We start from the raw sequence: 24,436 nt of genomic DNA on the forward strand, positions 1-24,436 counted from the left end.
AGAACTAACCAGTTAAAGACTGCATTTTTCTCATACTGTTTTAATCCTTCAGGGCATGGGGAGGGTGTTTATTTTGCATTACTACACAATATGTCCTATTACACTGAAAAAAAGTTATCTTAAATTAATCTAACTTTAAGATGTGTCAGAGCTTCAAGTAACAGCTCAGAGGTATGCCTTCACAAAGGTATGCTAAATCCAAACTCTTCACGGAACAGGTCAGTAAGTGAGAGGTACAGCTTATAGCAAATCACAACACAAAGCACGCAATTACTGTGCATTTGCCCAGGTGTAGCAAAACAGCTGTAACGACTCCGTTCCATACACTCCATACGTCTAGAACTGGACAAAGTCAGTTCGGAATATCCATGCAGAACAGCTGTCTGTACTCTGAACTGCTCAGCACGACCCCTGAACAGTATTTTCTGACTACAGGGGAACATAAGGTAAAGCAGCTGTATGCAGTAGTTTCTTCGTAGGTGGCAGATTCTTTTCTGCCTTTTCCTGTATTGTCCCTCACCCCTCCCTGCATCTATCATCATGCTGGGATAAATGAGGACAATGGAATTCAAAAAGGCGTGACAATTTGTGTGTCAAACTCATGCAAACGTTCAGAAAGCTGAAAGGTATCAATCGCCATGGAAATGTCCTGGTTTGATACATAAAAAGCAAATCCACAGCACTTAAAACAATCTCATAACATAACACAGTTGGCTTGTCACAGTCATTCCCAATGCTTATTTTAAAAATTAATAACAAAACTGACCAGGGTTCGGTGTGTAGGTTTTTGTTTGGTGAACACATGACAACAGGCTAATCAGAAAACTCTAATTGAGCTCCAACTGGACTAAATTATAATGTCACTAAACGGCTCTCCAGCAGATGGCAAGGTTTAGATAATTAACAAAAACGAACTGCTCAATTACATTTAGAACTGTACAGCTTGAGCAACGCTAACCACTCAAATCCCTAGGAGCACAAAAAGAAGTCTCTAGAACTCAATCTCTCTTGCAAATCTCTCAGTATTGACCTAAGATCATCGGTTCACCCCAAAACAGATAATGAAGTCAAGATAAAAATCTTTAAGGCCACTTTACTGCTGAATTCAACCCTCATTTAATCAACTCACAAAACGTTACTCCCCTCTGAAGATGCATTCAAGTAATAATTTTAAAAAAGAACAAGTTAACATGAAATATTTTTAATTCTTATGAACTTTAAAAAGCCTCATCTTAAGCACATATGCAAAAATATGTTCCTGAACGTCTCAGCCATGCAATGTTATATAAATACATGAATATAATTTGAACACTTACATGTTCAATTTCCTGCAGCTTGTAAAAAGGGTTTATTTTTATTATACTGTTTATAGTCTGGAACAAAAGTGTATTTCATTTTCCCAATATTCCTTTTGTCACCAGAAATACTATAAACTATATTTTTATATAAAAATATGATGCACAGTTGAATTTTTATTAGTTGTCAATATGATTTGCTTTAAAAAACAACCAAGACAGTAAATGCTGGAGATGGAATTTTACAATTAAGCTCAGTTTTGATACTGCTTGTCACAAATACAGAAACTATGTTTTATGATCAAGACTTTGAAACCACAATCACAGGACAAATTAAATATCATATATAATATATAATCAGCTTAAGAATAAGAAAAGCAAAAGGCATGGTTGAATATGCAGTAACTGAATTGAGAAGGAAAAAGATCATTTTCACGCACTTGAGGTTTTGTATTGAATGTTTCATAGAAAAAGATTAAGAAAATAAAATATTCTAAAACATGAAGGCATTGATGAATATAGTCTGATATACAAAATGAGAGGTGACAAAATCCAGTCTTGAATGTCTTGAACAAGTGCAGAAATTGAGAATAACCCAAGGTCTACACCGTATTACAGCCTAGAATATGATCATTCATAACTGAATAATACCCTGGCTTGTTTCCTAAGATATGTGTTTCATCAATATCACAACTCAACTTATTATTTTTAAACCAGCTGTTTTTAATCTAAGTGCAACCTCTTACACACGCTGCAAAGGACATCTGCAGAGATGCAAATCTGAGTGCTGTCAGCGTAAAGGTTGGTATACGAGCTCATGGCATCTTACCAATTCTCAGTGTTTTTATAAGTACAGTAAAAAAGACAAGCACAAGATTAATCCCCTGCGCCATACCATACGTAACAAGACCTCAGGGAAAAAAATAGCCACTCTTTATTTCATGAGAATTTTGGTTTCCAGACACTTACTCCTGCTATTGCGATGCCACCCTAGAATGCAGACATGAGAACTGCCGCATCAGAACAAAACCGAATTCCTTATTTAAGGCAACAAACAAGGCTTCTCAACATATTTTTTTTTCCTGTTAATTTTGTTTGTGTGTAGGTTTTTACTTCATACATGAATCTCATTATCAGATTAAGCTATGATTGTTCAATAACTCTACACATTTCCAATTAAAAAACAGAGTATGTTTTAGATATATAAACACATTCTCTACTGCTGGAAACTTTGCTTCCTGCATTTCCCTCCCTTGATCTTCTTCCACACACAAATAAGTTGTCTGTAAAACACCTTCTCATTCCCCTTTTAGCAACTCTGCCGCTTCTCTCTCATGAGAGCAGGTCACCATTTCATCCCTTTATCCCTTCTAGTTTTCTGTCACAATTCTGTCTACTTGGAGTGGCACATTCAGTGCCACCTGCAACTTACTCAGCTTACAGAAGCGATTGGATGTGGCGTTCCCAAATCACTCTATCTAAGGTCAAGATGCCCAAGCAACAGAACCTCTGCAAGCTCAGCTAAACAGTACACTCAGTTCCAAGTCTGCCAGCTGTCGCTCTGTATGTGTTTTCCACTCTAAACCAGGTTCTGAGTAGCAAATAAAACCAGCTGAAGTGGAATGAAAAGGAAGTTCTGAAATGAAGAAGAGGGAAAAGGTTCAGGTTAGGCTACATCTGTCTATAGCCTCAAAAACTATAACTTAAGTATTCATGGAATGCTTTTAACTCAAGAGCATTACATATACTTGAAAGTTCTGCTCAGCCACAGAAGATTATTACAAAACATGAAAATATAAACATGAACGCTTGACTATGAGATTAATTGAAATGTGACATTTGTGCTTACTGATTAAGTATTTTACATCGTATCTTCTTAGAGAAACCACAGGCCAAATTCTTCTCCCTTTGAAGGCAGTGGGAATTTTGACATTCACCACACTAACGCCTAAACCAGCAAATGACCATCTGTTCTGTTCTTGTGTTAACTTAACTTTCAACCACCACCACCATTTTACGTTGCTATGTATGTTTAACTGGGAGAATTACCTCAAAAGCAATGAAAGCCTGGTTATTCCATGTCAAATGATGATACAACGTGGACATACACAAGAAATGGTTTATCCATAATCATATCCATCACAGGTACAATTTAACACATCTATCTAAAGTGTTTAAACAGAAAGAGGTTTCTAAAAAGCAACTCAGAAACGTTTCGCCTCCTGAATGTCAGGAATGCTTTAGACAAACACACAGTTTTGTGAAACTGTACATAACAGCTCTTGGAAACCTAAATTTTTGGAGAAAGGAAAAATAAGAATAAAAAAAAAAATCATGCATTGTGGACTTCCACAAACCTGAAGAGGGTTTTCTGAGCAAGAAAACAGAAAGTCACCCTTTTCAGTAATTGAAAAAGCAGAACACACAAAGAGGGGGTTGCTCTAACGACTGAGGCCGCATGCAGTGCAGAGACCTCCCCAGACAAAGCCCAGCTGCTGCTCTCTGCAATGAGGGATTACCCGTCTAGGTCAAAGGAAAAAAGCCTCTCTGTAGCTAAGTGAGCAAGCTGCAGAATGCATCCTCAGCACGGAGGAGAAAGGGCCATGTAACCAGCTTGCAAATTGTGTAGAAGCTTCTGGGAACAGAAACAAAACCAGCATCAATTTCTTGACAGAACATGTAAAAATATTTCTGGTGAAAAGCAGGATGCCCTCTTAGAGGAATGAGGTTGCAATGACCTTTCAGTTACTTTAAAATTACATTTCCCTTTCCCCTTCTTTGTGTTCATATATAAAACAAGCACTTTTTCTTCAAGGCAAAACCAACATGCTATCTGTGGGGCTTTAACAGCAGCACCTGGAAGTAACTGGCCTAGAGAGAACAGAAGAAGCTCTTGCAATTGGCCACACTCAAAGGGTTGTGGTCAACGGCCCAATGTCCAAGTGGCGGCCAGTGACGAGTGGTGTTCCTCAGGGGTCCTTACTGGGACAAGTGCTATTTAACATCTTTGTTGGAGACATGGACAGTGGGATAGAGTGCACCCTCAGCAAGTTTGCCGACGACACCAAGCGCAGTGGCATGGTTGACACGCTGGAGGGGAGGGATGCCATCCAGAGGGACCTAGACAGGCTTGAGAGGTGGGCTCATGCAAATCGCATGAAGTTCAACCAAGCCAAGTGCAGGGTCTTGCACCTGGGACATGGCAATCCCAGGCACAAATACAGGTTGGGTGGAGAATGGCTGGAGAGCAGCCCTGAGGAGAAGGACTTGGGAGTGCTCGTGAATGAGAAGCTCAACATGAGCCGGCAGTGCGCACTGGCAGCCCAGAAAGCCAACTGCATCCTGGGCTGCATTAAGAGAAGTGTGGCCAGCAGGTCGCGGGAGGTGATTCTACCCCTCTACTCTGCGCTCGTGAGACCCCACCTGGAATACTGTGTCCAGCTTTGGAGTCCTCAACACAGGAAGGACATGGACCTGTTGGAACGGGTCCAGCAGAGGGCCACAAAGATGATCAGAGGGATGAAGCACCTCCCCTATGAAGACAGGCTGAGAGAGCTGGGGTTGTTCAGCCTGGAGAAGAGAAGATTCCAGGGAGACCTCATAGCAGCCTTCCAATATCTGAAGGGAGCCTACAGGAGAGCCGGAGAGGGACTCTTTGTCAGGAAGTGTAGTGACAGGACAAGGGGTAACGGTTTTAAATTGGAAGAGGGAAGATTTAGATTAGATATCAGAAAGAAATTCTTTACTGTGAGGGTGGTGACGCACTGGAACAGGTTGCCCAGGGAAGTTGTGGATGCCCCATCCCTGGAAGTGTTTAAGGCTAGGCTGGATGGGGCTTTGAGCAACCTGCTCTAGTGGAGGTATCCTTGCCCACGGCAGGGGGGCTGGAACTCGATGGTCTTTAAGGTCTCTTCCAACTCTAACCATTCTACGATTCTATGATAAAAATACACATATGCACACAGAATGTTTATTTTAAATGCAAACATTCATCTCCTTCGTCCTTCATACAGTTGAGTGAGATTTTGACTTCAAACATCTTTGGCTTTACATCGACACTTCAGTTAAATGGGATAGGAGCCAATATTTGAAGAATTACTTAAACTTTTTATTACATACTAAATATCTTTTTATTCTAAATCATACACTTTAGCAACTTTTCTCATACAGAAAAAATTAAGTCTTCTAAACTGAGAAATATTGTTTGAATGTACCAGTCTGAATGTATTTTTAATGTGCATTTGTTTATAATAAAGACTGAAATTAGGTGATTAGGCTGCTATCTAAGCAGCACATCGCATGTTACAGGTAGCTTGGGACCTATTTCAGTTTGTAGTATTACAGAAGTATAAGTCATTAGAATTACTTGAACTAGAAGTATCAAAAAGCTGTGCTGTTCAGAAAAACCCAGAGCTTTTCTTCTTTTCCCCTGTCAAGTCAAACCAAATTCAAACTAAATGAAATTTACTCAACTGAAAAATTCAGTAAAAATAAAAAGACATAACATTATTAACTTCAAAGTCACGTTTCCTTGCCAGCAGAAGTTTGATATCCCTGATTTCATATACTGACTGACACAACCTTTCGTAATTGCCATTATCACAAAGGCCCCTTTCAATGAAGCTGGGGCTGCAGCTCCTGACAGCTGGGGAAGTTCCGAGAGCTGCACTCAGGCTCATCAGAGCCCTCCTTAACATCTCCACCAGTTCCCCAAGTTCTTGTGGGAGTTATTTATATATGGTAATTCTCCAGCCTGAGAGGCTGCTTGCCTGGCTATTGACTCTTTATTACAAGTAATCTGTACTAAGAAAAAAGATTATACCATTGCACTGGAACAGCAAGCCTAAATTTAAGCATGTGAGCTAACAGACTTTGGAGCCTGCATGTTATATTTAAAACACAGGCGCCTGTCACAATTCCCCTCCCCCCAATATCCTGGCTTTAAGAATTGAGTGTTAACATTCCCACTGAAATTGCCTTGATGGCCAAGAACACTACTCTCCACTATGGTCAAAAAGCTATACTATGTGTGTAAATTACAACTATATATAGAAATTTTTTAATTAAAACTTTTGAAAATTCACATAAAAGTAGGAATCTGCAAGGTTAGAAGTATTTTTTGGATCTACATCAAATACTTCTAAGGAACAGTTTATTTACATACTTTCACAGCACTAGATGCTTTGTAGACTGTATCAATACATTGTCATTTACATAGCTAAGAAATCAAAGGACATTCAGTTTCTGTTTCGAAAATAAAGGCTATCACCAATATACACTTGTATGGAGGGTATACACCCATACACTCCATACACTTTTATGGAGTAGAGTTGAAAATGGAAGAATTTGAAAAGTGCATCAACAATTCAGAGGGAAGAGACAAACCTAGAGCGCTTTTGTCCCTAATATTATATTTTAAAATCATATTAAAAAAAAACCTGTTATTTTCAGGTAAATATACATTGCCTTATACAACACACCAAATGAATAGAAAAACTTCAGTCATTTGTAAATGATGAAATTCAAGACAAGTCAACTCACCTTCCCTGAGACCACATGCTCACAAATACATACGTTATATGAGCTGAAATAGGGCGTAGCGCTGGGGCCCATAGGACTTTTGGACTACCTCAGAATCTGAAGAGTGCTTTGGCTTACATGTCTTCAGATATTCTTCCAATATTTTATATGGCTGCTTATGTCAACCAGAGGCAGAGGTGCTATTTCTTCTTCCACGAGCCTTCTACCATCTCAGTGGTACAGCTCTGTAAATGACAACTTCACTCTTCCTGGTGTCAACAGGAATGATTTTTAGAAACAGGTATCTTTTGGCACTATTTAAATATACCTGAAAATTCTGCTAGAGTTTACAATAGCATTTTAATTCTCATTACTGTGGTCTATAGCAAATGGTAAATTCAATTTCAAAAGCTTCAACATCTTTGTGTTAAAGTGAACAGAGATAACGAGGGCTTTTGGAGCCTGGTTCCCCACACCCAGTTTGTGCTATTTCTTCTTTATACATTCTTAAAATGAAGCACCAGAAAACACCTAAGTGGAGGAGGTGCTGACAGACTGAAAACTTTAATTGAGACGCCTTTCTCACAGTGCCTCCCACACAAAGCTGCAGAGTTTAAAGACTTTAACAGCTTATAACCATAAGAGACAATTCTTTTTCCTTTGACCTTGCTTAATTCCTGATAACTTGTATTAAACCAGCAGATTTCACAAAAAATTAGCTCCTTGAGCCAAACAAAGCCCTTAAGTTTCCTTCTACTGAGCGAGGTATCTAATATACCACTGCTGCACCTCAATTTCCAGTGTCTTAGCCAGTGAGGGACAAACTATGTTAGCATCCTTCTCGTATTTAGCATGTATAAGCACTGGCCACTATGCGTAGTGCGAAGTTTTCTCCACCACCCCCCTCGCCTTAGCAATAAAGTTGCGGGAAATGTCCTTTACTCTATACTAAAAATAAACATCTACTGCTAAGCTGAGAACAGCCAGAGAGACTTGCCCAGAAGCAGGTAACTTCTATGCCAACTTCTTCCATTCTGTCCTAGCTAAGAGTTTCCAAATATGCAAAAACTTTCTTTAAAACGCAAGTGCTCTGAGACACACTTCATCCACGCTTCTCTCTGCTGTGCCAGCAGACAGTCCCATCTTGTATTCTTCAGCTCAACATTCTACGCACTTCAGCACAACCCAGTATGTCTTTGTAGTGCTTAAGAAATCAACAAGTCACCAGAAGTCTCAAATGAAAGCAAATTCCATTCTAAAAGATTTTTAGGAAATGTTTTGAAGATGTTCCCTTCAAGAGTATCAATACAAAAAGATGAAAAAGTTGACTGAAAACCATGGAGTACCAACAACGATACGCACTAATAATGGAAAATTACGAGTCATGGCAACATAGAGCTCTTCTGGGAAAACCAGGGCAGCCAGTTCCCCTGACTCCACCCTCCCTCCCAAATACTTATGTCAAGTAATATTCAAAGACAAATACAAATCTGACTTTCAACCAAACTAGTGTTTCAGCTCAACTAGAACTCTGTCTTTGAACTTACAGGGTGTGCATCGTTTCCTTAGCATAATAGAAGGAGATTGTGTGGAAAGAACGTGAAATGCAAGAGCATCGTGGGAAAGACTGGAGTCACAAATGACATGGCTCCTCCCTGAAACCCATCTGGAAAGTCTGAGTAACTGCTGGATGTCCCCACTCACTCATTCACATTCAATCACATTTCAGGAATATCTGATTTATTCTAAATACCACAAATCACATCAACCAATGCTTCATCATGGCTTTTTCAAAGCATGCATTTTATGAGATGGATATTTTTGAATTTCCCAATTTTTAATGCTTGTTTTTTAAAACAAGATGATGAAATAAGTATTTTAATTCTGGACAGTTTCCTGAAGACCTCAGACTTACAATAGTCTCAGCAAAAACCCCCTCCAAACTTCATTGAGCCACTTTATATAGATACAGCCATTTTGCTATTATTTTGAATTCTAAAATTCCTTTTCTCCTAGATATCTGGTTACCTTTCATAAACGGTCAATTCACAGAGTAAGTTTATTCCACCAAATGCAGTAATGCATTCCCTTGTGCCAAAGAATTCATATTCTATAATTCAGTTTTGCCAGCAAAACAGTAAAATGATTATCAATATTTGATAACCCTGGATCTAAAAAGCTTTGGTAGGGCATCGTTATGTGCTCCTCCTTTCATAAAGATAATAATCTAAGGACTGTCCTTCCATTTGTAGTGCTTCCCTTTGCTTTCTTTCAGGAAGTGTTGCTAAGGAAACAGGCTATCATCTAGCATTAGGTCCAAGGGCCTGGCAAGGTTTTTCTCAGAAAAAATAGACCAACAGTTACAAAAATCAGTATCCTACTTTTTTTTTTTAATTAAAAAAAAAAAAAATTAAGGCAGAATTACTACATCCCCAACACACATAATGTGCAAGAAACATATTCACTAGGGCATGCTTCTTCTCCCTCATAAACAACACTACTTTACTTCATAATGAAATAAGGAGAAGCATTTAACCCATCATTAAAGCAAAAGTTTGGGTTTTTTTTCCACTTCTAGAGCCACTATGGCATTTAGCTTTGCCCTTTGAGAAAAGGCAGCAGACAGTTCTGTTAAGCAACAGTTCCCTGAAATAATGACCTGGCACTGTGTGCACAAAATCATTACAGACCTACTTACTGAATTGACTCACAGAGCAACTAAGCCTGGCTCAATAAATTCAAATTTATATACTTCATTTAGAGTTTTTGGTATTGTGAGTTTACAGCACAATCCATTTTACTGCTAAACAATTATATTCCACTATAACAGATCTGAGAATTTACCCAAATTAAAGCTTTTTTTGGCTTAGATGAAATTTAGAAATATGAACAGTTCTAAGTTTCAGTAAAGTCTCATCTCTATACAGATGACATGGTAGGCAAAACACAGAAGCCTGTACAAAATATCTGTATGTTAAAATAATTTTGCCTCAGTTTCATTAAAGGTAATCAATCATCATTTAAAAATCAAGGTGCTATACCTTAATTTTATATTTTACCGGAATCATTTTGGAAAACTAAAAGAGGCAACCAGCAGACACCTGCTTTTCATAGAAACATACAAATGAAAAGGAAGCAACATGATGCTTCCTGGCTTTAAAGACCATGTTAAACATAAAAGAATAACATAACAGTAGTGAGTTCAGGCTGTTGAGAGTGTACGTTGCTCTCTGCAGAGTTTAATTTTGAAAGTAGTTGTGTAAAGCTTCATCTCACAACCATCAGGCATTTTTCATAGGTGGCCACCAGATGCAGAGTGGTAACAGAATTAAAAAAGCTGACTTTCAGCCGCGGTCTACTATAAATAAAAGCCACGAAATAAGACAGCCTGCAAAGTATTATCAGTGAACAACACAGAAGCAACAATGTGCTCTGAAATATTACATGAAATGCTATTTGCAGGAATTAATTCAGACTATGACTTCTGTGAACAGTGAAGGTCACAATATATGTCAAAACCATATATAATTGCCCCAACTCTGCAGTTCCAAAATTGTAGTCAGATACATGAGCATGCTTTGCCCTGGATCAACAGCAATGACTATCTACACCCATAGCAACACTCCCCGATAGTAAAGGCGTTGGGAAGTTAGCACTGACCTGCAGGGGCTGATTACAGGGAAGGCTGAACAAGTCTATGATTAGTAAAAAGAAACAGGAATTAAACAGAGTAGTAACCTCAGCTAAACACAAGAGCGAAGCTGCCCTGTCTGCACAAATACTTGTCTCTAGTCTTAAGTAAATAAGGCCAACATCAACATTAATGTCATCAGTCATCCAGTATTTTTCTATTTTATGCCTTAAATAAGCTTGCCATACCGTAGTATTGCAGCTGGACTGTTAACCGTGTGGAACAGGAGGAAAGGGCCATTGTTTTTCGCAAAGAGCACGTAGGCAATATGGCAGCAACAAGGACTAGGGCTCTTAGAACTGCTGACAAATACAGAGCAGCAGTTGATGCCACTGGTAGCCAAATCCTCATATGGAATCTACACCCAAACGCAGTTATGATTAAGTTGGATGGCAGGTTTCATTTCCCTCAGTCTTGTGATTCTCATCCCAAGCTTCCCTCTTTGTTTTCTTTTCTTGATCAACCATGTCCAGGCTGAATGTCTGACAGCAGTCATATTCCTCTCAGGTGGAGTGGTAATTAGAACACACAACAAAAAGACCAATTACATCATTAGTCAGTAGAGACAGGCCTATGCTAGTTAAGGAGTGTGGGTTACATATTATTTTAAAATCTAAATCCAGTTTTCAGCCATTATGCTAACCCACTTAAGGTTTGGAGTTCTCCAATTTTTCTTCACTGTTTTCTTCTGTGACAGAAGGCTCTGTCATAAAACGTCTCCCTTTATCTGCCTCTTCTCTATTTCCCTCCCCGTACACATATTCTAGCCTTGATAAGAAAAAAATGCAGGGTTAAAATTTAATTTATACACCTATACTTGTTATATCCAATAGGCGTAAAATATGACTTCAAATTATATGAAATGGGTAGAAAAACTAAACTAAAATGAATAAATGAAAATTTCATTCAGTATCTCAAGTGTAAGAGAGCAGGAGTTTAAAACTTCAATGCCAAAACTGAAGTCTTACTGCTGAACAGAATACATGAAAAAGTAATTTATCAACCTGTTATGAAATTCTGTGGTAACCTGCTTCCAAGTTCAGTGTATTTTCTTGAAGGAGCTGTAAAACACAAGGTATTTTTCATAATCTGGATTGGTTTATTTTTACGCAGGTGGGATACAATTTTTTTACAGGTGGGATATTCAATTAACACATTCAGTCTAAAGAACTATTTTGACCATGCTAAACTTCCTGCGTCCTAATACACAATATTCAATACCGTAAAACATTTTGGATGAGGTTAGATTTTTATCCAACTAACTTCCTAGTAAAATTATACAAAAATCACTAAATCCAAACCTATCTTTTCATAAAGTTCTGCAGAAGATTTTAATAGTACACTTCCTTTCCCCCATGTTTCACTGATATAAATGCAGAGAAAATTGAATTCTAACGTGTAGATTTTAATAGGAACACAGTACCAGCATTTTTAACTATGTGTATTCTCATCCCTCCTCACAACTTAGGCAGATGCATCCAATTAATGATGAATCATTCTACATACATTTCCTGTTTAGAACATACTGGCAATACCAGCGTAACGACCTACAGAGCTCAAAATAGGGAAGAGAAACTCACTTGGTCACACATCATCACCATTTTTGTTTATAGACCCCAAAGAAGTGGTTTTTAAGTTGGGCAGTGCGGGTGTCCAAAGAAATTGTTCACTTCAGATTCCTAGGTTTCAAAGAGATGTTTCAAAGAAATGACACTGTTGTATGCAGATAGAGATGTGTATGCTATACATTGTATACAATATACAACTGGAGATCACTATGAGAATTAAGGAAAGTTTGATTTATTGTGATCCTAATCACTACTCAGTGTATTTGTAATAACATCATGTGTGAACGAAATTGAGGGTATTTTGATTGCTAAGCACCATTTAAGAACAGTTGTTCTTCTGCACCATTTTACTCACTGGAAGTTGGGCCACGATTCCACAGAAGGTGCTGAAAAAGATAAGAATGAACTAAACAAACAACCTGGTTCTGTTTATCCATGCTGTACCTTCAGAACAAGTGAAGAAAACTGCCTCCCAGTGTCAAAGTAAAGTAAAGTCAGAAGAATATCTGCCTGTATCCTCAACTGAAAATTTTGGTCAAGTTCCACTTTCTGAAGTGGAGAGTCCATTCTCATTCCATCTACTTTGTTGATTAATTTTTGCATTCCCAGAAGTGTCTTTTTTTTTCCTTCTCTTTTAGGAATTGTCACAGCTTCTGCAAGAGCTTATTGCTCACATACTGCTGGATCAAGCTATTATGTCCTAGTTTCTGATCCCTCCTAGGGAGGCCTGTGGAGCTCCAAACTCTGAAAGCTCACAGACATTTCAAAGGTGCTTCATTTATTCCTCCAACGCCCTCCTCTGGAAGCTCTGTAGTTGAAAAGACTAACGCCATGAAGGAAACTGATGTCAGGTAACCCTCTCTTTCTTTTTTTAAATAATGATTGGTAGAAGGGAACAACTTTTTTGAACACTCAGATATGAACTTTACATTTCAGTGGTCATATCTGAAGGTTGAGGTTTTTTGGTTGTGTGGTTTTTGGTTTCGGGGTTTTTTTGTTATTGTTGTGGGTTTTTTAAACAACAGAAAACACTCATTTTTGGTGGCATAGACATGAAAAAGGTTCCCCATAAAAGGTAATAAAACCCAATATGCCACTAAATAATTAAAAAACAACCTACTTATGATTTCACAAAGATTTTTGAAAAATAGGTCGTTATAGAGTTCCATTTCTCTCATACTGAAAATTACTGAATTATCTGTCCTCTGAATAGCCTAGTATAAACTTCCACAGCATGTGGCCACTGTTTAAATACCGCATGGAAAATATTTCAGTTCTCTTCAATTTGCATCATTTTTCATGTATTTTGACTTCAGCTTTCAGAGTTAGAATGCAGCAATAGAAATCTTATAGCCCTTTTAAAGGTATGCATGAATACAGCACTATTTGATTTGAGAGAATGGAAAAATCTACAAGCAACAAAGACTATTTTTTTTGGCTATCACCTTCTTCCTAGTCTTAGGGGGTAATTTTCTGTACAAGCTCATTGTTCTTGATCAGACACTGTAAAGCGTGCACTTAAATGAAACGCTCTCCAGTGCAGGGGACAAGCTGTTTTTCCTCCAGTCTTGCTCATTAATGGTTAAGATTTTAAGGCTTTTAACCTTCAACATAGAAATTACTTTTAATTTTATTATAAGCTTGTTCTCACTGACCATTTTGATTGCTGAGGTTTTAAAGGACACAACCAGAAACATTCCAGACCACATAATAGATAAAACCAATACAATAAAGGTAACTAGGTCTTTCAGAAGTTTATAAGGACTCCAGGAGATGAGCAGTTGATTTCTTCAAGCTGAGCAGAGAGAAGCATGAAATGAACTTCAGCTTGCAATAAACTAGTGTTAAAACAGACATGTAAGAAAGAACATGTCCCATTTTAATACTACTTAATACTGGGATGGACAAGGCATTTTAACAGCAAAGAGGAAGATCCTGCAATGGAAGAAAGCCTCTAGTCTAAAGTGATCTGGAGGCATCAATTACTTTAAGTGATGACAATTTTAGAGGTCTACACATGCTAGAATGTAGTTTCTATTTTAAAGCACTATAAACAGTCTATTGTAACTGAGTGGAACAACATTCCATTGATTCTTTAGAAAATAAACTTAAGAAAACTCTTAGAAAAACAAGTAGAAAGCTTGCTACTAGCTCTAGTGATAAACTTATTAGTTTTCACTCTATGCAAAGGAAATGGAACAATATTAAGGTGAATGAATTTAGGTGTAGATCAAAAAATGAAGGATTATGCTGCCAGGGAGTGAAGGATTATCATCACTTACCTCCCTCATCCAGAAGCTTCCCACTCAGGGGCTGGGATGTATCTGAAGAGTAACATGTAATGGAAATTTGTAGCATTAAATTAACTGCAGCTGATTGGAAGCACCTGATGGAGAAGAGGTGAGAATACCTGCTGTTTTAGAAGTGTGAATAGGATAATCCCCAAACCTGACTTTCTGGTCTTCTGCCCTGACATTAACTATTAAGGTTAAAATTTGTCTGAACACTGGAAAAAATACTATAATAGTCAGTTACGATAAGCTACTAGAGAGTAGTTTTCCAGACCAATAAAAAGAAAAAAGGCTCAAGTTATGGTTTTTAACTGAAACCATAGCCTCATGACACCAGTACTCAAATAACCAGGCAATACGCTTAGCATCAAAAGGAGATACAAGTTTTCATTCATCAGTACAGTGACATAGCAAAAAAACCCAAAACAAACCAAAGAACACCTATCAGCTCCTCAGTAGACTATTTAAATACGTAAGTCAAGGCTCCAGAAAACAAAATCTTACCTAGTAAGTGTGTACTCCCTGAGTCCTGAATGCAGGTTCATGGCGGAAAAAGTACCTATGCATCCACGCAATCGTTTATCTCGACCAATCTTCCACGTTACAAACAGTGGGCTGTTTCAGGGAAGAAAAAAAAAAGACATGATCACAGAAGCAATATTGACAGTCTGCGTGAAATATCAGCAACAGTGCCCTTCCATTTTGGGTAATGGGGGGCCATATCTCTAAAATAACTGCATCTGAGCAGGCTACAGTATTTAGAAGTGTCCTTTGCAGTTCTTTTGACTGTTCTAGAAACATTGCTCATGTGATAAAATAGAAAATAAGATTACTAGAATAGTTAATGGACAGAATGAAACGGCTTCATTAGCCTTCTCCTGTGGATGAGAAAAGCCTCGACTTGGACATCTGTATATATGGAACCCTTTACGAAAGGGAAAAAATACCCATTACAGTAGCCACCCCTCCACCTGAGCACAAATTCTTTTGTCCTTAGCACTGCTGGCAAGAAACTACCAGAAATCCCTGGAAGACAAGAAAATTTAAGAAAACTCTCCAAACTTAAAAAACTGCCTGAGGAAAGGATATTTTCTCCATGAATCCCAAGTCAGTATTTAAGAATCTCAAAAATGACCAAGTGTGGAGCAAAATCTCTAGTAAGTTGAGTATGTCTCAATTATACGAGTGTGACAGTTAGAAAGAAACACTCTTACTATCAAACAACTTTATACCAATCTATACATGAAGTTAACAAGAGACAAACCATACAACTTTTTGGGACCAAAGTTGTCCTTGCAGTTCTAAAGCACTGCATCAATACAAAAAACCAGAAAACTACACAAACCTGAACTTCTCCAGGGAGTGCACTTGGCTCCTGGGTACCCACTTCTCTGAACTCAAACAAAGATTTCTAATCCTGAGATGAATAGGGACGTATAGAGAAGAAAAGCATATAAAATTTACTCTTTTTCCAGAAAGGAGACCAATTGAAGTGGATTACACAAACAAAAGTGCACTTTCCCCTTACCATTAGGCTTAAAAAATATAAAATAAAAAGTAAAGGCATTTCAGTTAAACAACTTGACACAGTTGCTCTTGAGCACAGATTGCAGACCAAGCAACCCCACACCACCACCCTCAGCTGTGAAGCATCTCCCCCTTAAATCCTGAAGTAAATCTGGTCCTAATTCTTGTGGAAAGCCACAGGCCCTTCAGGCATAAATATATATCATTCTTGATATGAAGACTACAGCCAGGCTGCACTAAAGCTGACAGAAGCAAGGTGCACATCTGACATTCAGAGCACCTGCAACCACCACACACACACACTTAAGGATGTGCAGCTGATTTCTCTCCAAAGCTGTTTGATCAGGCACTGCTCCTCAGTACAAATCATCATGCTGAATTCATCTTGTTTTTCTTTATAAGTAAGGACACTGTGTAGGAAACAGCTATATAGTCCATAGTGACTGCTATAAAGATCAAGAAGCCTAATACAAGGTAAAAGCAAATATAATCTTGCAAATCTCTCTGTATTTCATGGAACAGAACCTCCCTTTCAAGCTATGCTAAGATTCTTAAAATATACTAAGGCTGACAGCTTTATTATGTGAGCAGATCAGTCACTGCACAACTGCCGAACCACTGCGCAGTGTAACAGAGATGGACATAACTGTACTGGGCGTATATACAGAGGGGAGGATGTGTGTGATTTTGGACTCTCAAGGAATAGCCCATATTCCTTTTCTCCTTCCATCCTGTTCACTTTGTCTGGTGTGGCACAAGATATTCATCATGTGATGGCAGAAAAAGATATGCCTCTCAGCCCACAGCACCAAGGCAGCAGCATCTCATCCTCTCACAGTTTCCAAAAGCTATTGTCATCGCCTGCTGGTAGAGCAACTTCCTCCGTATTTGAATAAACCAGACAAGTTCCCTTCTTTCAATGATGATGAATAGGAGAGGAAGCTGAAGTCATACTTTCTTTTGGATTTGGGTTTCCTTTTATTTCTTTTTGGCCACCCTCCCCCCACCCCACCCACCCCCTTTTTTTTTTTTTTTTTTTTTAAATTGTTTGATAAAAACTGAAGAGCATAAAGCCAGAAGGGACTATTACCTAACATTTAATAGAATGCAGATCATCACACTATTCTCCATTCAGATCAACAAGTGGCATTTTACCAGCACTTTCAAGAAAGGTATCCCAGTTCCCCTAAATGGTATCAACAAAATTATTAAATCGCAATGGCACTAAAGGCCATTTCTCCCCTTTCACAGAAATGAGCCTGAATAAGATTCAAATTGGACTTTAGGATTATTCTCTTGACCTTTATCTTTGGATTATAAGATTTATTAGCTGTAATACACTTAGTGGAGGGCTATAATTCATGGAAAGATATACGCATTTATAGAATCATAGAGTTAGAGTTGGAAGGGACCTTAAAGATCATCGAGTTCCAACCCCCCTGCCATGGGCAGGGACACCTCCACTAGACCAGGTTGCATTTACTTTCTTGTCAAAACAGAATTCTTTCTAGGATGCATTGTTACTGCTACTTTAAAAGGACAATAGAAGAACATGCCCGGCAACCATCACCAAATGTCAAATAGATTACTGAAACATTTGCATACACTTTGAAGGTCCTCATCAATGAGTACCAACAGAAAAAGTAAAGGTTATATACGTATATTTTTGTACTAGTGGTGGTAGTAGTGTAAACATACCAATCGGACTAAATTTAAACCCCTGTCCACTGGGTAAATGAACCACCACTTATGGCTATATATGACAAAATCTAACTGAAGATGCTTTTCCAACCTTTCAACTTCTGTGCTCCCCAACACTTGCCTCCCTGTTCCCCAGGAGCCGCTAAAGGTATCAGCATGTCTACACAGAAGATATAAGCCCACCAAACAGAATTACTTTTCTTAAGTACTATTGCAGATGTCTTCAAAGTATAACATGGACCAAAGGTTCAGAGCAGTCAGTGACCCAAGAGGATTCTAACTCTTAAGATTTGAGAAATAAGGCTGAGTGGGACCTTCAGGGCTCCTCCTGTCTTAAGGAATAATTACATAATTTTGCTCATAAATGATCCACATTCTGCATCTTAAAAATTACAAGAAATAACAGGGACAAAAACCCCAAAATGAAAAATGATAAGGCTGCCTCAAAACCTCACTGAAGTTCAGAACCTCTGGAAACATTCTGATTTCCTGCTGAAATGTTTTCCCAGTCAGCTTGGACCTAGCTATTCTTGTGCCAACATCGTCCTTTAGTTTAAATAGTTGTCTTCCCTTCCTGGTTATTATTCCCCAAAGTATTTATAGAAATAATTCACATGGCTCTTCAGACTTCACTTTTCTGAGCTAAATGGGTTGTGTTCATTCAGATTCCTCTCAAAGGGGATCTTTCCATTCTAACCATCACAGCTCTTCTCTATACCTTTTTCCAGTTTAAATTCCCCTTCTTGAACATCAGTGTCCAGAACTGTACGTAGAATTACAGAGGGTCTCGTGCCTGTATTAATGCTTCCATCTCTGAACAAACACTGACTGCTATATTTTTTACTTTACAGAGCATTTCTCATCTTACACTAAACAAAGACAATAGGAAAACTACTCATAGAACCTAGACAAGCTATGCAGAGAAAATAATTTGTTTCTTTCTAGTTATGTTCTTTTGCTTTTTATTGGCATCCTTGGTTTCAGCTGTTTGCCTATTTTCTCCAAATCTGCAATGCTTTTCTTGTGTTTTAAAGCCAGTAATAACCCAAAAATGAACCTGCCATCTAACATAACTGCAAATCTGAGATCTGAGGCTATGTGCCAAGCTCCACAGATATCGATGTCAAGAACAGCTAAGGGAATACATACATTTGCAACTAGAAGAAAAAAAATAATCCTTATTTTCACCTGCTTTTCTTAGAATAAAAAGAGGCAGTTTTTCGAGCAACACAATATTAGACCTAAAATGAAAATTTTCACCTCCAAGCACTTGAAAGAAAAGAGAGTAACAGAAGAGAAAAATCTTCAGTAAAAAGCAGAAAATGTGGCAGATGTGATGCTAGGAGTCCCTTTTATCCAATTACAGACAGCAAGAATCTGCATCACATACTGGAGATGAGTCCTCTTTTTGCCTAAAGAAGTTTGAACCCATATATCCCACAAGAGTGGGAGAGCATACTGGGGTTGACGGCACTCACCTTTCTGACTCTAGCTCCCTCATAATCTAGTATGAAAGCTGGACTGGTTTGGGTTTTGGTTTTTTTCTTGTTTGTTTTCAAAAAACAAAACCAAAAAACATTCACCAGCAGATGCTGCTCTTCTCTGGGAGGGCTCTAGCAATCAGCTTCAAGTAGTTCTCTACTCAATTTAGGGTGAGGCATCTTATTAAGAAGCAAAACAGCTCCGAGCTTGGGAATGAGCCCTCTTGAACCAAGAGACTTGGAAATTTACTTGTCTGATGGCTTCTCCAGCTGCTCATGGTGGTGCCAGGAACCTCTGACATACCCTGCTGACAGTGTTAACAACAGGAGTGACACAGAGCACCCCGAATACTCAGTAGCTGAAAGTTGGTGGAAGACATTTCAAACTGTATGGAAGAAGGGACCAAATCCAGACCCTTAGAAGCATCTGTAAATACCTTAATCATTCTTCTTTCATAAGGTTCTGTATTTTGTGATTGGTTTTTTGTTTGTGAGCCAGACACTGAAAAAATATTTCCATCTAAAACTCTTTACAGGTGCCACAGCAAATTCACAAGCAACCGCAGGACTATAAACTTTCCACTCAGTAATTTCCTAATTTGCTATTAATTGAAAAGTCTTGCCCAGCTCCAATCTAAATAGCAGGCAACTGTTTTAGTTATTTGCTACAGAGGTTGTGAGGCACTACTCCTTGAAAACCAGCTGATCATATATATTGTTTTTCCTTCCTTTCAGTTGCAACACACTAAGAGTTTAAACTAATATTGCTTCCTTATATACAATTGCTGTCATCAAAAGGGGTATTTATACACAGTCTGTCTCCTTGACAGAGTACTGAAATATTTGCATGTATCCAACACCCTAAACACTGACATTAAAGGCTAGCCAGAAATGTGTGGCAGAAGCACAGCAGCATGGGTCACCGGATGAGAGTTCTGCCCAATGTGTCACTTCAGCTACTATTACGTTATTTTCATTAATGAAGAAAATAGGACAGCCCTCTACTTTATTTGAACATTAATCTGTTACAATTTCTGGAGAATTGGAGCACTTCACATGAAGGTCACAAGGTAGAAACCTATATAAGCAGTCAAAGAAAGTATCAAAATAGTCTCTTACATGCTTAGCACAGGGCTATTTGTGTATCTTACTGATGTTTTACAATCAAAATCACCTAAACCAATTACTGACCTGCTTGCTGTATGTTACTGAAAATATTTAGACTAAAAGCAAAAGTGCACAAGCTATTTTAGTAATCGGTTAGCTATCACATAAGACTCAGCATGCCAATAACTTACACTGACACCATGTAGAAAGCACTGTTAAAAATAGCCTCTTTTAATATAAAGCAGCACTGGATACAAGCTGCCTTTTATTTACCAGTACATTTAATAAAAAGGGATGGGATTCTTTAAATTGGGGTGTGGGGAGAAGGCAAGGAGTGTGAACACATTGGGTTTTTTTCTAGTATCATCAGAGGCAGCATGAGACGTTTATCTTCCTTGTTATGCATAAGGAGGAAGAGAAAGGGGAGAAAGGTGGAAAGAATAGGGGAAAGGAAGGGTAACAGTTCAAGAATATTTCCTAACTTTTATAAAAGATTAGTGAGAACTTCTTTGATTTCACTTGAAGACTTCCAAGTAATAAAAAAACAAAAACAAAAAAACCCCAACAACATGTAGGATTTTGAAATGAAAAGGATTAAACTTGATGAGCTGAGAGGTAAAATGATATTTAGATGGACATTTTAATGATAGTTATTTATTTAACCCACCATCTTTTATAACCAGAGAAGAGAAGAAAGTGCCTACAGCCCTAATGTTACTTGACACCCAGGGCTGTAGGATCAGACACTTTGAAAAGTCAGCACGTTCATCCCTTTGTAAGACCAGAATGCTTTCACTTCAGCTCCCAGGATTTCCAAGCCACAACACGCCCAGAAAGTACTCTAAACAAGCAAAGTTGCAACGGCAGTGCTTTCCTTTTTGTCCTACACAACTGAACAAGCTACTGCTCCTAAATTCTAGAAATTTTAACATTTATATTTTTTAACGTAAAGCTTGCTCTGTCTTATTTGGAATCATGCTACATCTTCAAATTATGCTAACCCTCACATAATGCTGTTTCCAACTAGAAGCATCTGGAGAAAGAGAAATTAAAAGTTTATCTTTAAAACAGTGCACTGCGATCCCTTGCACAGGCAACGCCAGCCTTTTTCAGAATCGCTGAAAGCAGCCTCCCTGCTAACTGATGCACTCTAAACTTTGTTATACTCCAGGCTGTGGCATTTCCAGATGTCACAATTGAGTGAGCTAATCCACATTGCTCAATATAAGAGAATACAGCTTAGTAACGAAGACGGGATTGTGTACACTGATAGCTTTATCAAGGGCAACCGTACACACGCACCGAGGCACAGGAGGGGGGCAGATATGTTGAAAGTATCTAGTTTGTGATGAAAGGGGAAACTTGATGGATGATATTATGGAGCTGGTGAACAACAACAACAAAGTTTGGTGAGAGCCTTTCTGCAACAGTCATACAAGCACACAACGTGCTGCGAAGACATTTAGTTTACAAGATATATTCTGGAAAAAATCTGGGAGGACACAAGAAAGTCAAGGCAAGAGTTCATGAAACGCCAAAGGGGAGTAAAGGAGAACGGAAACACACCCCCCACCCCTACCCCCAAATTATAGACAGAATTTGATAAATGTGGACAGTTAATACATAAAACTTTCTGGCAGACAAGAGAAGCAAGGAAAGGAAGAAAAAGTCAGTAGCTCCTCACAGAAAAGGAAATTTCCTCAAAGGAAATGGGCACAAGTGCAAAAAAGACCAGCCATCATAGTAATGGATCCACTTGGAGAAACTGGAAATAAATCAGGTTATTGAAAAGAAAGACAGAAAAACAGTAAAGCACGAGAGGCACAATGAAGACAATAATGTTGCAAACTGTCATATGAATAAGTAGGAAGGAAAATCAACTATATTTTATGAGAAGAAAGATAAGGAAATTGTTGGCCAGCTACCTAACTCAGAGACTATGGGGGAACATCTGGCAACAGAGATGCTAAGAAACCCGAACTGTAAAACATTCAATTTAAAAAATCCACATGATAAGAAATGAATGCTGGGACTGACTGCCTGGGAGGAAAGACATCTGCCATCATCAGTGTATCCTCAAAGGCCTCCAAAACCAGACCACTGCCAGAAATACTGTAAATATATTTGATTCTGCCCTTTAACAAGAGACAAGACTGAACGGCCTCCTGATGTTTACTGCACACTCATTTTCTGATTTTGGATGATGCAACGTAAGAGAACAAAGGGACAATTCACACACAAAATTATCTGTTAAATTGTGGGAGAGACAATTGTCATTAGAAACCTTCAGGATCAGGGAAAAAGAAACATCTGAGAAAAAACACATTCATCTTACACTTTGCCATGTTTCCTTCTATGTAGCATATTACAGAAGTGAGTAGAGAAAAAGTGATATGTAACATTAACCAGATCAGAAAACATTAATTTATTGCCTCAAAGAATGTAAGACTGAGTAGCTTTACCGAGGTTCAATGTGGTATTCAACATTTATTAAGTGTGCAAGCACTTTCTTAATCAAGAACACAAGCCAGTTTCTTCAGCAACTTATCTACAAGTTCAAAGTGGGCTCTGAAAATTTAGAGAAGTCCATGGATGAGATTTTTCCTATTCTGAAAGTCAATATAAAGAGTCTTTTGGGGGAAGGGTAAGTATCACTCTTTTCTTAGAATTAGCTCACCTTAAAGACTTCAGTTTCTCCTTCAGCCTGCTTGGCCTAGACACAAAGAAAAAGCTAGTTTTTCCACTACAGTGCCACTTAACACATATTTTGACATGAGTTAAAAAAAACCACTATTTACTTGGCTACTTCTACACAATTGGAAAAAGAATTAGGCACTGAGTAAAGCGTCTGAAATCAATTACCCTGCCTGTGTCCAATTACACACATATACACAAAAACCTCCAATTTACTAGGATAATGACTTTATCTAGCAAAATTCATGAAGACAGGAGCACATCAAAAAACCCCATGGATTTCCCCAAAAAGGAGGAAATTTATTCTGTGATAACATTCTTCTTCCTTGTGGGAAATATCTCAGATTCTTAAAAACGGTCTATATCGCATTACCCCTTCAAAACATTTAGTAAATGAAGAAGGTTCCTTACAGTCAATACATGATTATCCAAAGACAGTCACCACAAATCTACTGCCTTCAGAAGCTGGAAGCCAGATCTGCAATTTTTAAATTTAAAATAATATATAATTACTGAAAAAGTTATTAAATACTTCTGAGGGCAGAGCATATTCTTTCAGTTATTCTCAGGGCTAAATGATCAAATGAACAACTCCTCCAAATACTGAATTTCAGAAACAAACATTTAGGTATTTCTTTCTTTACCCGTATAACAGACAGAGTATACTTGGTGGTTTTCCTGAAATCATTACCTGCCCTAGAGAGATCAGCCTCACAATCAAACCTGAGCTGCTAGGTGTGAATTTGTTAGCAAGTTCTGCTTAGCTAAGCAGCTAATCTTAAGGAAGGTCAGAAGGCAGCTACTATTTTAAGAAAACCTAGTTCAAACAACAGCATAATCAGGGTTAAAAATAAGAGGACTGCTTACCGGTAGGTCATTTTCTACGGTGAACCTACAACACCTTAATTAAGATTGCATTCAATACACTAAAATTCATTTTAAAAATGGACATAAATTCACCAACACAGCAAGATGATGTGGCTGTTCATTTGGCTGCAGGACCAGTGCTGCTGTTCTTGTATACTGTATTAGACTAGCTGAGGCAACATGGGCAGCATTCCAGAAAAGAGAAGTTAAAAGTAACCATTTACAAATGGAGTGGGGGGGGGGTGCCTATGAATTTTCGGTATGTCCTGACTGAACATTCAGTCAAACACTATTCTGTATTTACAAAGTCGTTCTTTTGCACCTTCTCCATCCAACTCTCACAAGACTATCCATCAGCTTCATGAAACAAATTGAGTTTCTATGACATATGTTCCTAACTTTGCTGTTCACTTTGCTAAAATAAATATTTACGTGCAACAAAATCCAGAACTACTCAGAAATCACACAAGTTGGTTATGTAGGCTTACTTAGCACTGCTAAAAAAAGATCTGAATATTTACAATTCTTCAGAGAAACAAAATAGAGAGTAAAAGTCACGTTCTACACAAGCAGAGAATCACAGCTCGGGACAAAACTGGTTTTACCAACCTCTATACTCAAGAGAGGTTTTTAATATTGCGAACCCACAAGTGTGTTTGAAACTGAACTTAAGGACTTGCAGCACAATATCACT

At 38.2% G+C, this 24,436-nt stretch overlaps 1 protein-coding gene across 2 annotated transcripts in view; it reads right to left on the reverse strand.

Annotated features, from left to right (window-relative positions):
- The window catches only part of AMMECR1 (AMMECR nuclear protein 1), a 104,189-nt gene that overhangs the window by 25,200 nt on the left and 54,553 nt on the right, over nt 1-24,436 (reverse strand). The window contains exon 3 of one of the 2 annotated variants that reach the window (XM_074147218.1): nt 14,870-14,980. The exons of the other annotated variant lie outside the window; for it this stretch is intronic. Within the exon in view, the coding sequence (XP_074003319.1) occupies nt 14,870-14,980 (111 nt within the window). The remainder of the gene's footprint in view (nt 1-14,869; nt 14,981-24,436) is intronic. 2 annotated transcript variants of the gene reach the window in all.

Source organism: Numenius arquata, chromosome 5 (genome assembly GCF_964106895.1).
Source record: "Numenius arquata chromosome 5, bNumArq3.hap1.1, whole genome shotgun sequence".
NCBI lineage: Eukaryota > Metazoa > Chordata > Aves > Charadriiformes > Scolopacidae > Numenius > Numenius arquata.